This window comes from Bufo bufo, chromosome 10 (assembly GCF_905171765.1).
Source record: "Bufo bufo chromosome 10, aBufBuf1.1, whole genome shotgun sequence".
Classification (NCBI taxonomy): domain Eukaryota; kingdom Metazoa; phylum Chordata; class Amphibia; order Anura; family Bufonidae; genus Bufo; species Bufo bufo.
Genome location: NC_053398.1, coordinates 67040044 through 67053854, shown reverse-complemented (window position 1 = coordinate 67053854; position 13811 = coordinate 67040044). Strand labels below are relative to the sequence as shown.

At 45.3% G+C, this 13811-nt stretch overlaps 1 protein-coding gene across 1 annotated transcript in view; it reads left to right on the top strand.

Moving 5' to 3' along the window:
• B3GAT3 (beta-1,3-glucuronyltransferase 3) overlaps nucleotides 1-13086 on the top strand; it is a 79768-nt gene extending 66682 nt beyond the window's left edge. The window contains exon 7 of the mRNA XM_040409728.1: nucleotides 12762-13086. Within this exon, the coding sequence (XP_040265662.1) occupies nucleotides 12762-12860 (99 nt within the window). The 3' untranslated portion in view covers nucleotides 12861-13086. The remainder of the gene's footprint in view (nucleotides 1-12761) is intronic.
• Nucleotides 13087-13811: the final 725 nt, after the last annotated feature.

Below are 13811 nucleotides of genomic sequence, written 5' to 3'. Positions count from 1 at the left end.
ATAAATGTACTACCCTCATTTATAGACAGATTCTAAAAGCGAGAGACTCTAGCATACCACCATGGGTCGCTGAGTGGGGAAGAGAGCTCCAACTTGAATTTAATAATGCTGAAAGTAATTGGATTCAAAAATCCTCGCACGGTTTTTCCAAGTGCATTAAAATCCAGGAAAATTCTGTTAAAACAGCGATGCGATGGTATAGAACCCCTGAGTACCTCTTTAAAATACATCTGCTATCCACGGATCTCTGCTGGAGATGTTCGGCTGCCACAGGTTCCATATCCCATATCTGGTGGTCTTGCCATGCCATCAAATCCTTCTGGGCAGATGTAGAATCTGCCATTAACAGGATCTGTACATTGACCCTAAAGCTTTCAGCTCAGTTAGTACTACTCTGGATGCCAACCCCCAACTTTCGCCCCGGGAAAAATAATCTGGCTACTCACTTACTTATGGCTGCAAAGCTTTTAATTCCAGTTAAATGGAGAGCAGTTGATCCACCAACACTGAAGATGTGGCGCAACAGGGTTCATCAAATATGTCAGATGGAGGAGCTGATAGGCTGGACTTACCATAGCAGAAATAGATTTCTGCAGGTTTGGCAACCATGGCTAGATTATAGATCAAACCTTCTCAATTCCCAACTGTGGGAATCTGATTAGAAATGCAGGTAGATGGCCACCCCTTACAATAGCTAGACAATACCCCTTCCACCTCCCCCCCTTTTCTTTCCTTTCGTCTTCAATCTGATCATTGCTGGCGATTGGGTTCGGATATGCTATACCATGCCTTTGACATTGTAAACAATAATGCCTTTATAGCTATTCCTGAGCAGAATGTAAATGCCGCTTTGGGTTGACACATTGTTGGGTCTGTTATTTCCCTTCTTCCCCTCCCTCTTACTGTTGTGTTATGTGATGAACGTTACCCAGACGCATTGTAAGATCAATCATTTCAAGGGCCCTTAGCCCTAGAAAAGTGGTTGTCACACCCTAACCTGTATTGTTAGGCATTGCCTTTGACGATCTATGACTAGACTTGATGTGATGTGACATACGCTGTACTGCGCTACATGCGACATGATGATTGTTTATTTTATTTGCTTATCTAATAAAAAGAGATTTCAAACATAACGGACTCCATAACGCTAGTGTGAACCCACCCTAACACTGACATGGAAAAGGACTGAGGAATTTTAATAAACAGTAAACTAAGCTGTAGAAACCAGGGTCAGGCAGCTGCTGCCAAGGCCAATAAGATAATGGGTTTCATCAGAAGGGGCATAGATGCCCGTGATGAGAACATAGTCCTACCACTTTACAAATCACTAGTCAGACCACACATGGAGTGCTGTGTACAGTTCTGGGCTCCTGCGAACAAAGCAGACATAGCAGAGCTGGAGAGGGTTCAGAGGAAGGCAACTAAAGTAATAACTGGAATGGGTGGACTACAGTACTCTGAAAGATTATCAAAATTAGGGTTATTCAGTTTAAAAAAAAGACTGAGGGGAGATCTATAAACTATGTATAAATTTATCAGGGGTCAGTACAGAGATCTCTCCCATCATCTATTTATTCCCCAGGACTGTGACGAGGGGACATCCTCTGCGTCTGGAGGAAAGAAGGTTTGTACACAAACATAGAAAAGGATTCTTTACGGTAAGAGCAGTGAGACTATGGAACTCTCTGCCTGAGGAGGTGGTGATGGTGAGTACAATAAAGGAATTCAAGAGGGGCCTGGATGTATTTCTGGAGTGTAATAATATTACAGGCTATAGCTACTAAAGAGGGGTCGTTGATCCAGGGAGATATTCTGATTGCCTGATTTGAGTCGGGAAGGAATTTTTTCCCCCTTAAGGCTCCATTCACACGTCCGCAAATGGGTCCGCATCCGTTCCGCAATTTTGCGGGACGGGTGCTCCGCAAAAGATAGAACATGTCCTATTCTTGTCCGCAGCTTGCGGACAAGAATAGGCATTTCTATAGGGGTGCCGGGCGGGTGTGTTGCGGATCCGCAATTTGCGGTTCCGCAACAAACCACGGACGTGTGAATGGAGCCTAAGTGGGGAAAATTGGCTTCAACCTCATTTTTTATTTTATTTTTGCCTTCATCTGGATCAACTTGCAGGATAACAGGCCGAAATGGATGGACAGATGTATTTTTTCGGCCTTATATACTATGTTACTATGGTTAACAAACTCTCAAGCACCACTGTGTAAAGTCACTGCTTATCTGTACGGACCCCGGGTGGCTTCCCCATACTGTGCGGCTCCCTTCGGCGCTGAAATGACACGCACAGGCAAGAAGGAGAGGGAGCAAAGAGAGGTCGGGACTCCAGCAACTCCGAGGCAAGATGGCGCCACGGCGGAGGTGCGGGCTGCGGAGGTCACGGACCGCCTGGGTAGATATGCCCGTTTTTATTCTGTGCCCCCTCTGATCCCAACGGTCCACACTACTATACATCCCTTAGGGGAACCCATACCAGCATCTACTGGAAGTGCTGAACAGGCAAATATGGCCTCGACCACAAGTAACAGGGGGGGGCAAGATATGCAGGAAGGCGCCCCACCATCTGAGGCACCAGCTACACCCATGGAGTTGGAGAACTCTGTTTCTCCTGGAGATGAGCCCACTATCAAGGATATCTTTATTGTGGTGAAACATTGCAGCAGCTCACTACATTTTCTTAATACAAAAATGGGCAGCTTACAGGAAAATGGCAGGTGAATAAGAGGATCAAAGAGGTGGAAGACAGATTGAGCACTATTGAGGATCAGCTACCCCCCAGTGAAGAGAGATCTCTGCAGAATTATTCATAATGTGTCTTTACTGATGTCTAAAACGGACTACCTAGAAAATAGGTCACGCAGAAATAATCTCAGGGTGATTGTGGTCCCTGATAAGGCTGAGGGACCTGATCCATTGGTGTTTTTGCAGATTGGGTGACCCTTAAATTTGGCAAGGACTCTATCACAAGTGTTTGCCATTGAAAGAGCACATAGGGTGCCATTCCGTGCTCCGCCACCGGGGCCCCCCTCGTCCAATCTTGATGAAGTTACTGCACTTCAGGGACAGAGATGATATTCTCAAGAAAGCCATTTTTCTGCTGAGGTTCAGCGCAGAAGAGTGAAGTTCCAGGATGTGAAACGCCGTCTTCGGGACTTACAGATTCCCTATTCTATGTTGTATCCGGCCAAGCTGCGAGTGGTGGCGCGTGGAGAAGTCTGCATATTTGAAACTCCGATGGATGCGGCGCAGTGGAAACCAATGAACCCTCTCTTAAAGCTTCAGCGAACACTGGATGAATATGTATCCTACAAGTTCCTGGGACTCTGGTGGATCCTGCCCGGGTCGAGGGTCGTGCCTTATAAGTGCAATATATTGCTTTTGTTTTTCAATTTTTTCTATTGCCTTATCACTGTCGTTTATCTTTGTAATATTATATTTATGATAGAACTGTACCAATGCTTATTACTGGTTCACAAGAGATAGGATACTTTTGCTAGAATATATATTTGCCTTAGTCCATTCAGGCCATAACTATATATAGTGCAAGATCTGCTTAACCCTTAGGATACCAGAGATTTTTTGCGTTTTTATTTTTCTTCCCTATTTTCCGTGAACCATAACCTTTTTATATTTCCAGTCACATAGTTCTATGAGGGCTTATTTTTTGCGGGACAAGTTGTACTTTCTAATACCACCATAAATTATTGCATATAATGTAGCGGGAATTGGAAAAAAAATTCAATTCCACCACCGTTTTGCGGGTTTTGTTCCCACTGCGTTTTGTTTACGGCAAAACTGACCCATGCCCTTCATTCTCTGGGTCAGTACGATTACAACGATGCTGCATATGTATATGTTTTTATATGTGTAAAAATTTAATTTAAACTTTGAGATTTTTTTTTTTTTTTTTACAATATTAATCATATTCTGACCCCCATAACTTTTTTATACTTATGTCTACTGAGCTGTTTAGCTCACTTTTTGCGGGACAATTTATAGTTTTTATTGATACCATTTTGGAGTGCGCATGACTTTTGGATCACATTTTATTTCATTTTTTTGGGTAAGAGAACCAATGAAAAAAATGGCAAATTAGCTATTTTGACCCTTTTTTCCATTGCGCGATTCGCCGTATTGGATTTTTTAATATTTTTTTTTATATTATGGGTGTTTTCAGTAGTGGTGATACCCAGGACGTTTATATTTATTGTTATTTAGGTATTTTTATTTAAATTATACGGAAAGGGGGGGGGTGATTGAAACTTTTATATATTTTTTTTATATATATTTTATTTTTATTTTTTTATTTTTATCATTATTTTAAGGCTCATAAATGATCTTATAAACTATGTTTTTGAATTTTTCATTTTGACCTATAAGTGATTAAAAAAATGACAATTTCTTAGCATTTTGCTCATTTCTTATGTTGGCCTGCCATCTGGTGGCCAAAATAAGAATTGCAGCATTAATGCTCTGAATTTCTTCATAGAGATTCAGAGCATTCAGCGCATGTTCTGAAGTCCCGATTGGCCGGGGCTTCAATACTAAATCCGGGTTTTTGCGCGTTCAGGTGCCGTGATCTCACTTGATCACCGCATCTAAAGCATTTAATCACTGCGATCAGCATAATTGCCAGTTGCGGTAATATGCTGCAGGTCTCTACTGTTTGAAACAGCAGAGACTTGCCGGCCATGACGCCCGCTGCACGAGCGAGCGGGTGTCATGTACGGCGCTGGTAGCGAAAGGGGAGGGAACCTGTGATCAACTTTATGCTGCCCATACTAACGGCAGAATAAAGTAGAGACAGATGAGTTGATTTTTTTTAGCGGTCTGTCATTTATAAGTTGCAAACTAGGCCTGGAAAAGTGTCACGGCGACCGGAGAAGAGTCATGGTTATTCATGAATTCCTGCTCTCCCTGCCCACCTGCTGATGATTAACAGGTCTTCTACCTAGTTTTCTTCCTTTCTGTCTAGGAGAGAACTGCCAATTATCAGCAGATGGGTGAGAGGACAGGAGATTATAAATAACCATGACTCTTCTTAAGTCTATTTGACTCTTTCTCGTGAATGGCATTGGGGGTCACAGCACCATGGGTATATGCCCAGCTGCCACTAGGAGGCTGACACTAGAAGGAAAAAAGTGTTGTCTCCTCCCATCTAGGCTATACCATCTGCACAGGCAGGAGCAAACCATTTTTTTTTCTAGTGTCCATGGAAGGCAGACATGACCTGCTTTTTTGTTTGTTATTTTATTTTTCATCTTGATGTTTTTCTCCCTTCTGCAGGTTTTTCACCTGCTGCAGGTGGGTGCTCCATCGTGGGCTGCCACTTTAGTTGCACCCCTTGCAGGCGCTCTTCTTCGGTTCCTTGCCGGTCACCCAGTCCCCATTACTGCCTGTGCAGTGGCTTGCCAGCATTCCCACGGGTCCCGTGTTGAGTCTGCTGATGGGGTGACCCTGCGGCACCTGAAGACGACAGAGGGTAAGTACTGTAACCCCCTCCTGGCTGGATCCCTTCCCACCTCTTGGCCAGGGCGTCTATTCTGTCCCTGGAGGACAAGCGGGGGCACTTTAAGGGACCGTTCATGCGGTAGTACGGGTGGCCACAAATACCTTAGTCCCCTTATGCCGGGAATAGGCCTAATTTTTCTCCAGCCTGCTGGTCGGACCCATGGCTTTCCAGGGCCCGGTTCTGTTCCCTGGGGTGTCGTGTCTCCCCCACTGTGGTCAGCAACCTTTTCCCCGTTGGGGGTGGGGTGGGGGGACGCAGGCGCTCCCTTCCGTTCTCCCGCGATGGCCGGAGCTCCGCCACGGCCTTTTTTCTCTAATTTAGTCCCCAGGCTTTTAGGCCTGCTAGGCCACTCCCTTGTCTCGCCCCTCTTCCTTCCCGGGCTTTGGCCCGGCTCCTCCTCCTCACATCGGGAGGGGCCTTCTGAGGCAGGCGAAGCTCCTATCCCGGCTAAGCGCTGGCTTTTCTGAAGAAGGGCGGTATCTTCTGCTGCTTTTGAAGAGGAAGACACTCCATCGTGTTCCAACCAATGACCTTCCTTAGCTGCTGCAGCGCATCTTGGGACACAGCACCAGAGAAGACCCCCAAACCCGGGTGCCTATTGTGGGGTAGCTGTTCATTATATGTGCTTCCGATGCAATAAGGCCTTGCCTTCCCCACAATCTAACTCCGTTACTAGGGACACCTCTGACTCCGATTCAGCGCAGAGCAGAGTTCAACATTGTCTGCAGCCATGCAGGACCTTGTTAAGGCAGTTAGAGACGCTCTCCGAGAGCAAGACGGTCCCCCCTCCTCTACTCAGGAATCTGTGTCCTTCTGCCGTTCCGTGTTTTTCCTAACTACCCGGATCTCGACGCCAAGGCTTCCCTGTCGGATCCCGCTGATAAGCGGATTGATTCTTTGGCGAAGTCCGTTTTTGTGGCAGCAGGCTCCGCTGTTCAGCCTGCTTTTGCCGCCGCTTGGGTCGCTAAAGCCTGTGTGGTCTGGTCCAAGCTGCTCATCCGGTCCCTGCCGGATTCTTCTCAAGGGGAGGTTTCTGTTCTTCCCTCTTAGCTTCTCCAGGCATCCCGGTACCTATGTGATACCTCCCTGGAATCGGCTCGCCAATCTAGCATGGCGGCTGCTAATTCTGTGGCCATCCGCCATACGGTCTGGCGCTCCGTACATGGGTGGCAGATGCGGGCTCTAAAAAGCTGCTCATCTCTCTCCCTTTTCAGGGCGAAAAATTATTTGAGAAATGCTTGTGGAAACTTATTTCCGAAGCCACGGGAGAAAAAAGCTCCCGCCCGCCATCGCCTTCCCTTGGCGGCTTCGCGGTCCAAAAATTTTCTTTCTTTTCAGGACTTCTCCTCCCGCTTGGACAAAAAAGTCGACTGCACCAGAAGCGTGAGGGTCATCTTCTGTTTCAGCTCGCTGACGCTCTGTGGCGGCTTCCACTACGTCCTAACCTCCTTTTCCAAGGTCCGCTACTCCACCCAAGTTTACCTCGGCTGCGTTTAAAGGCGTGGCTGTTGAAGCCGTGGTCCTGAGGTTCCGCGGTCTCTCTGAGTCTGTTATTCAAACTATGTTCCACGCACGCAAGCCCCAATCATCCAAAATGTATTGCCGTACCTGGAGGGCTTATTTTTCCTGGTGTGAAGCTGGTCAGTTTCACCCTCTCTACCTCTCTTTTGCCAGAATCTTGTCTTTCCTCCAGGCTGGTTTGGACAAGGGTCTTCGGCTGGCCTCTCTTAAGGGTCAGATTTCGGCCCTGTCCGTTCTCTTCACCGCCAAGTGAGAACCTTTCTCCAGGGGGGTTTTCACCATGTTCCGCCTTTTCGTTCTCCTGTGGAACCGTGGGACTTGAACCTTGTCCTTGACGCTCTTCAGGCATCTCCCTTTGAGCCCTTGAAGGATATCTCTCTTTCCTTCCTTTTTTTTAAGGTCGCCTTTCTTGTGGCGATTGCCTTCATCTGCAGAGTCTCTGAACTGGTGTTCCATCAGGACAAGGTGGTTCTGCGTTCCGGTCCCTTCCTTTCTCCCTAAGGTGATGTCCTCATTCCACATTAATGAGGAAATTGTAATTCCATCCCTCTGCCCTAACCCCTCTCATCCTATAGAGCGTTCTCTCCACCGTTTGGATGTTGTTAGGGCGCTTCGCCTCTACCTTCCGCCAGTCTGACTCCCTCTTTGTAGTCCCTGAGGGCCCTCGTAAGGGCCTGCAAGCTTCCAAGGCCACCATATCCCGTTGGATTCGGTCGGCTGTCAAGGAGGCCTATGAGGCAAAGGGTAGTGTTCCTCCCTTTCGGTTGACCGCTCACTCCACTAGGGCGGTCGGGGCTTCTTGGGCGGTTCGACATCAGGCCTCGGCTTCCCAGGTGTGCAAGGCAACCACCTGGGCCTCTGTCCATACGTTTTCGAAGTTTTACCACATCCACTCCTTGGCCTCTGCTGATGTCAGTCAAGGTCGCAGGGTTTTGCAAGCAGCTGTGAGTTAGATGCTTCACATGGCTGTTTCTGCCCTCCCTCGTGGACTGCTTTAGGACGTCCCATGGTCCTGTGTCCCCCAATGCCATTACCGAAAACTGGATTTTTGTACTCGCCGTAAAATCCTTTTCTCGTAGGATGCGTTGGGGGACACAGATCCCACCCTCTTTGGATTGTTTTGAGTTATAGCCTTCCGGATTCTCCGGGGTTTTTTTTTATTGTTGGTCCTATCTGGTTTAGGAATTGTTGGCTTCTCATCTTTTTCAGTTGTGCTCCTACTGCTTTTTTACCTACTAGTTTGCTCCTTCATGTGCAGATAGTATAGCCCAGATGGGAGGAGCCAACACTTTTTTCCTTCTTGTGTCAGCCTCCTAGTGGCAGCTGGGCATATACCCATGGTGCTGTGTCCCCCAATGCATCCTACGAGAAAAGGACTTTACGGTGAGTACAAAAATCCAGTTTTTCAAGGCCTGGACTGCAATGATTATGATGCTGGTTCTCAGCAACCACTTACTTTTAGCTCATGAGTGACACACCGCTGAAATCAGCTTTTCTGTCACTATTTTATGCTGCCCTCAGTAAAGTCAGCATAAAGTTGATGACAGTTTCCCTTTAACTATTGTATGCTGCAGACTATAATGTATAGGAGGCAGGTTAGAGAAGCAACTTTGTTTACTGCTTTATTCAAAATTTTTAGGTTACATTTTGTATGGAACGCATTTTTGAAAAATGAATTTATGTTCACAATGTTTTTTTGTTTATGGTGGGTTGGGGATTGGGTGGGACCAGCGGTGAGATGGGTACATTAATAATTTGGTTTCGGGGGGAGGGCAGTCGGAGCACCAGAGTTCCAGAGATATTTCTCCTGACATGACTTACTACCATGCAAACTATGGCTGATAAACTTAAAATAGTAGGATGGAATGTTAGGGGATTGGGAGAGGCAGCAAAACGTACTGCGTTATTCTTGACGCTGCAGCATTATCGACCTGCTGTGATTTGTCTGTCAGAGAAACACCTGATTCCCACCTCTACTCACTTGTTGCATGGGTGGACCACTCTTATCACTCCACACTCTCAACGCATTCCAGGGGGGTGAGTGTTCTTGTGCATAGATTTCTACCATTTATATGTCACTTGTCTTGTATAGATCCTGTGGGTAGATATGTGTGCCTGCATTGTAAATATTACCACTCTTCCTTTGTCCTAGTTGCGGTATATATCCCTCCCCCCTATAGTGGCGAAGTGTTGAAAGAGTTAATGGTCTATGTTGAGGAGCTCCCTCCATGTCCCATTTTAATAGTAGGTGACTTTAATACTTGTCCATCTGCAAATTTGGACAGGATGGGAGGGCCGGGTCGGGTGCCGATAGACACACTAATTTTGCCAATGTACCACGGGAGCTGGATCTACATGATATCTGGCTAGTGAGGAATCAGAATATAAGCTGGTTCTCCTGGAAAAAAAAGACAATGCTTGGCCAATTTTACCAAAATCTGGGACAAATGGGTAGCGTACAAGACCACAGCGATATAGCTTGGCTTATGGATCTTTCGGCTGGGTTGGGAGGAGTGGCCTCAGAGATACGTGTGATTTTGGAACATGCATACACTAGACCGGAATTGGGATGGAGAACTATGGTGGGTGACCCGGTGCTGGGAAGCTTAGCGAATAATTTATCTTGGAAAGAATGGGTATGGAACTCACATGTAGAGTGTCGGCAATATCTTTCTCAGTGCTCTGACGCATTATACCTATATTAATGGAGCCGGGCCCGTCTCATCGCTGGATGGGGGGGGGGGGGTAGGGTTGGTTTATGTAATATTAATATGTATTACAGTTTCTCTATATCATGTACTTTTAGTATTGAAAGATGGATGGGAGCTATGAAAATGTCCTGATAATCTTTTACATGTCCAATGGGATTGTATGTACCCATTCCTTTATCCTCTGATAAGTTGTTCTTTTTTTCTATGTACAGTCGTGGCCAAAAGTTTTGAGAATGACAAAAATATTAGTTTTCACAAAGTTTGCTGCTAAACTGCTTTTAGATCTTTGTTTCAGTTGTTTCTGTGATGTAGTGACATATAATTACACGCACTTCATACGTTTCAAAGGCTTTTATCGACAATTACATGACATTTATGCAAAGAGTCAGTATTTGCAGTGTTGGCCCTTCTTTTTCAGGACCTCTGCAATTCGACTGGGCATGCTCTCAATCAACTTCTGGGCCAATTCCTGACTGATAGCAACCCATTCTTTCATAATCACTTCTTGGAGTTTGTCAGAATTAGTGGGTTTTTGTTTGTCCACCCGCCTCTTGAGGATTGACCACAAGTTCTCAATGGGATTAAGATCTGGGGAGTTTCCAGGCCATGGACCCAAAATGTCAATGTTTTGGTCCCCGAGCCACTTAGTTATCACTTTTGCCTTATGGCACGGTGCTCCATCGTGCTGGAAAATGCATCGTTCTTCACCAAACTGTTGTTGGATTGTTGGAAGAAGTTGCTGTTGGAGGGTGTTTTGGTACCATTCTTTATTCATGGCTGTGTTTTTGGGCAAAATTGTGAGTGAGCCCACTCCCTTGGATGAGAAGCAACCCCACACATGAATGGTCTCAGGATGCTTTACTGTTGGAATGACACAGGACTGATGGTAGCGCTCACCTTTTCTTCTCCGGACAAGCCTTTTTCTAGATGCCCCAAACAATCGGAAAGAGGCTTCATCGGAGAATATGACTTTGCCCCAGTCCTCAGCAGTCCATTCACTATACTTTCTGCAGAAGATCAATCTGTCCCTGATGGTTTTTTTTTTAGAGAAGTGGCTTCTTTGCTGCCCTTCTTGACACCAGGCCATCTTCCAAAAGTCTTCACCTCACTGTGCGTGCAGATGCGCTCACACCTGCCTGCTGCCATTCCTGAGCAAGCTCTGCACTGGTGGCACTCCGATCCCGCAGCTGAATCCTCTTTAGGAGACGATCCTGGCGCTTGCTGGACTTTCTTGGACGCCCTGAAGCCTTCTTAACAAGAATTGAACCTCTTTCCTTGAAGTTCTTGATGATCCTATAAATTGTTGATTGAGGTGCAATCTTAGTAGCCACAATATCCTTGCCTGTGAAGCCATTTTTATGCAACGCAATGATGGCTGCACGCGTTTCTTTGCAGGTCACCATGGTTAACAATGGAAGAACAATGATTTCAAGCATCACCCTCCTTTTAACATGTCAAGTCTGCCATTTTAACCCAATCAGCCTGACATAATGATCTCCAGCCTTGTGCTCGTCAACATTCTCACCTGAGTTAACAAGACAATTACTGAAATGATCTCAGCAGGTCCTTTAATGACAGCAATGAAATGCAGTGGAAAGGTTTTTTGGGGATTAAGTTAATTTTCATGGCAAAGAAGGACTATGCAATTCATCTGATCACTCTTAATAACATTCTGGAGTATATGCAAATTGCTATTATAAAAACTTAAGCAGCAACTTTTCCAATTTCCAATATTTATGTAATTCTCAAAACTTTTGGCCACGACTGTACATTGAAAGAAATTGGGAATAAAATAATCTGATAAAAAAAAAAAAAGAAATCTGAGGCATTGCGCTTTGCATTCTGCATTGCCTGGGCGTGTTTGATGCACATGTACTGGAAAACTGTGTGAGGCATACTAAATTAAGCTATGGGGACCTATGAGATTTGTGTACACCGCTGCATAGAATGCTATACTGCAGTTTTGGAACAAGGTGGCCAATCCCTTTAAGTTGCACTACTACTGTGCTTGGCCGACAAAAACAAGCCCTCATATGGCTATGTGAGCAGACCAAAAAAAAGTTATGGCTCTGGGAAGGCAGGGAGCGCAAAACGAAAACGCAGAAAAAAAAACTCTAAATGAACAAGAAGTGAGACCACGCTTTTAGCAGAAAATTGCATCAGGTTTTCAAATTTTTTATTTTTTGTTTTTGTTCGAACTATACTTACAGTTAAATAATTTTGTTTCCAATATAATTACCATATTTCACACACCATAAGATGTACAGGACCATAAGGCACACCTAGGTTTTAGAGGTGGAAATTAAGAAAAACATTTTTCATCAGACCTCCAGTCTTCATCGGACCTTAGATCTGACGAGAACTTTCCTCTCCTGCTCCGGACAGTGCCACTAATTGTTTGATCCAGCTCGTTCTTCCTGCAGCGCTGTACTGTGACTTCATTTTTTTACCGTTCCCACATCCTACAGTACTAATGAGTGCCTTCATCATAGTCGCAGTAGGATGCACACAGTTCTGTTGGACAACTTGCTAGTGCCATCTGACACTAGGAATGATTTAGTGGGGAGTTTCTTCCAAACCATATTAGAGGGGTTCTCTGGGAGTTATTTAAAATAGCTGCCAGCAACCTATCCTTGAATGTGAGCAACACTGGTTGCCTCCACTTGCAGAGCTGCCTGGGGGATGAGGGGGGTACTTGGCACTTGCATATACTACATATTGGTGAGTTTTCCTGTTAAGCTGCTCAGTCATCATGGCATCATAGACAGGATCACATCATTACCATCTATTGTACAGCAATATACAGTGTAGTGAGGCCTGCTCTGCAAGTGGTGGTCATCAGCCCTGCTCACATTTTCGGACAGGTTACTGGCAGCGGTTTTAAATAATTCCCGGAGAACCCTTTTAACAAAGTTCTTACCTATTTATGCTCTATCATAATAAGACATTAAGTTCATGAGGTCACATTAATACCTGCCACTAATATCATATGCTTCTTGTCATCACAGATCTGGGTGTGGCACACAAGGACTGAAAAACCTAAACTCAAGCAAGAAGACCTTCTGGAGAAGCAGGGGAAGGGATCGGATCCTAAAATTGTAGTGTAATGTAAGCACTAAATATGTGACTGTATTTTATAATAGATAGCAGATCAGTTCCCTGATATGAAATGCTCAGAAATCATGTAATGGCATTGCTGGAGTCTCTATGCACTACACATTCTTCTCAAGAGCAAACTATAGTTCTTCACAGTATTTCTGCACTGGGAGAGATTTATACATGGACAGTAAGTAAATTTAATTTGACTTATTATTGTCATCTCTTTTATATCTAAAATATCTGGGTAAATGCCTCTTCGGCTTCAAAGGTGTTTGTGCATATTTGCGAAAGGGGATCCCTCCTAGCCAGATCTCCAAAGGGAAACATTCTTCCCTGCTTCCTAGCGCTTGGTTCTTCGCTCCACAGCCTTTGCTGCTCCTCTGAGCTCCCTGGATGTAAACTCCCTGTTTGACGCCGCTGACAGACAATCAATGGCCGCAGCGGTGACCGCATTCCCTTGTGTCATATGACTATCTGTCTTGACTCAAGGGAGCAGGTCACTGATGCGGTGGCTTAAAAAAGGAAATTTACATCCAGGGAGGCCAGCGTAGCAGGCAAGGTTGTGGAGAAAAGGAGCCAGTGCCGGGAAGCAGGGAAGTATGCTCCCCCCAAAGATGCACAACCCCTTTAAAGACAATGGACGCCTTAGAAAGTTTTTATGACCAAAGCTGAACTTTCATTTGGTCATTAATCAGCTAAGGGTACTTTAATCAGCTAAGGGTACTAGCGTTATTTTTTTCTGGTCTTGAAATCCGGTAACAGGTCTCAATACCAGCAAAAAACGTATCCGTTTTGTCCTAATGCATTCTGAATGGAAAGCAATCTGTTCAGTATGTATCAGGATGTCTTCCGTTCCTTGTACGGTATTTGACCGGGCAAAATACCGCAGCATGCTGAGGTATTTTTTCCGGCCCAAATCCCAGAACAATACCACACTTGCCGGATCCGGCATTAATTTC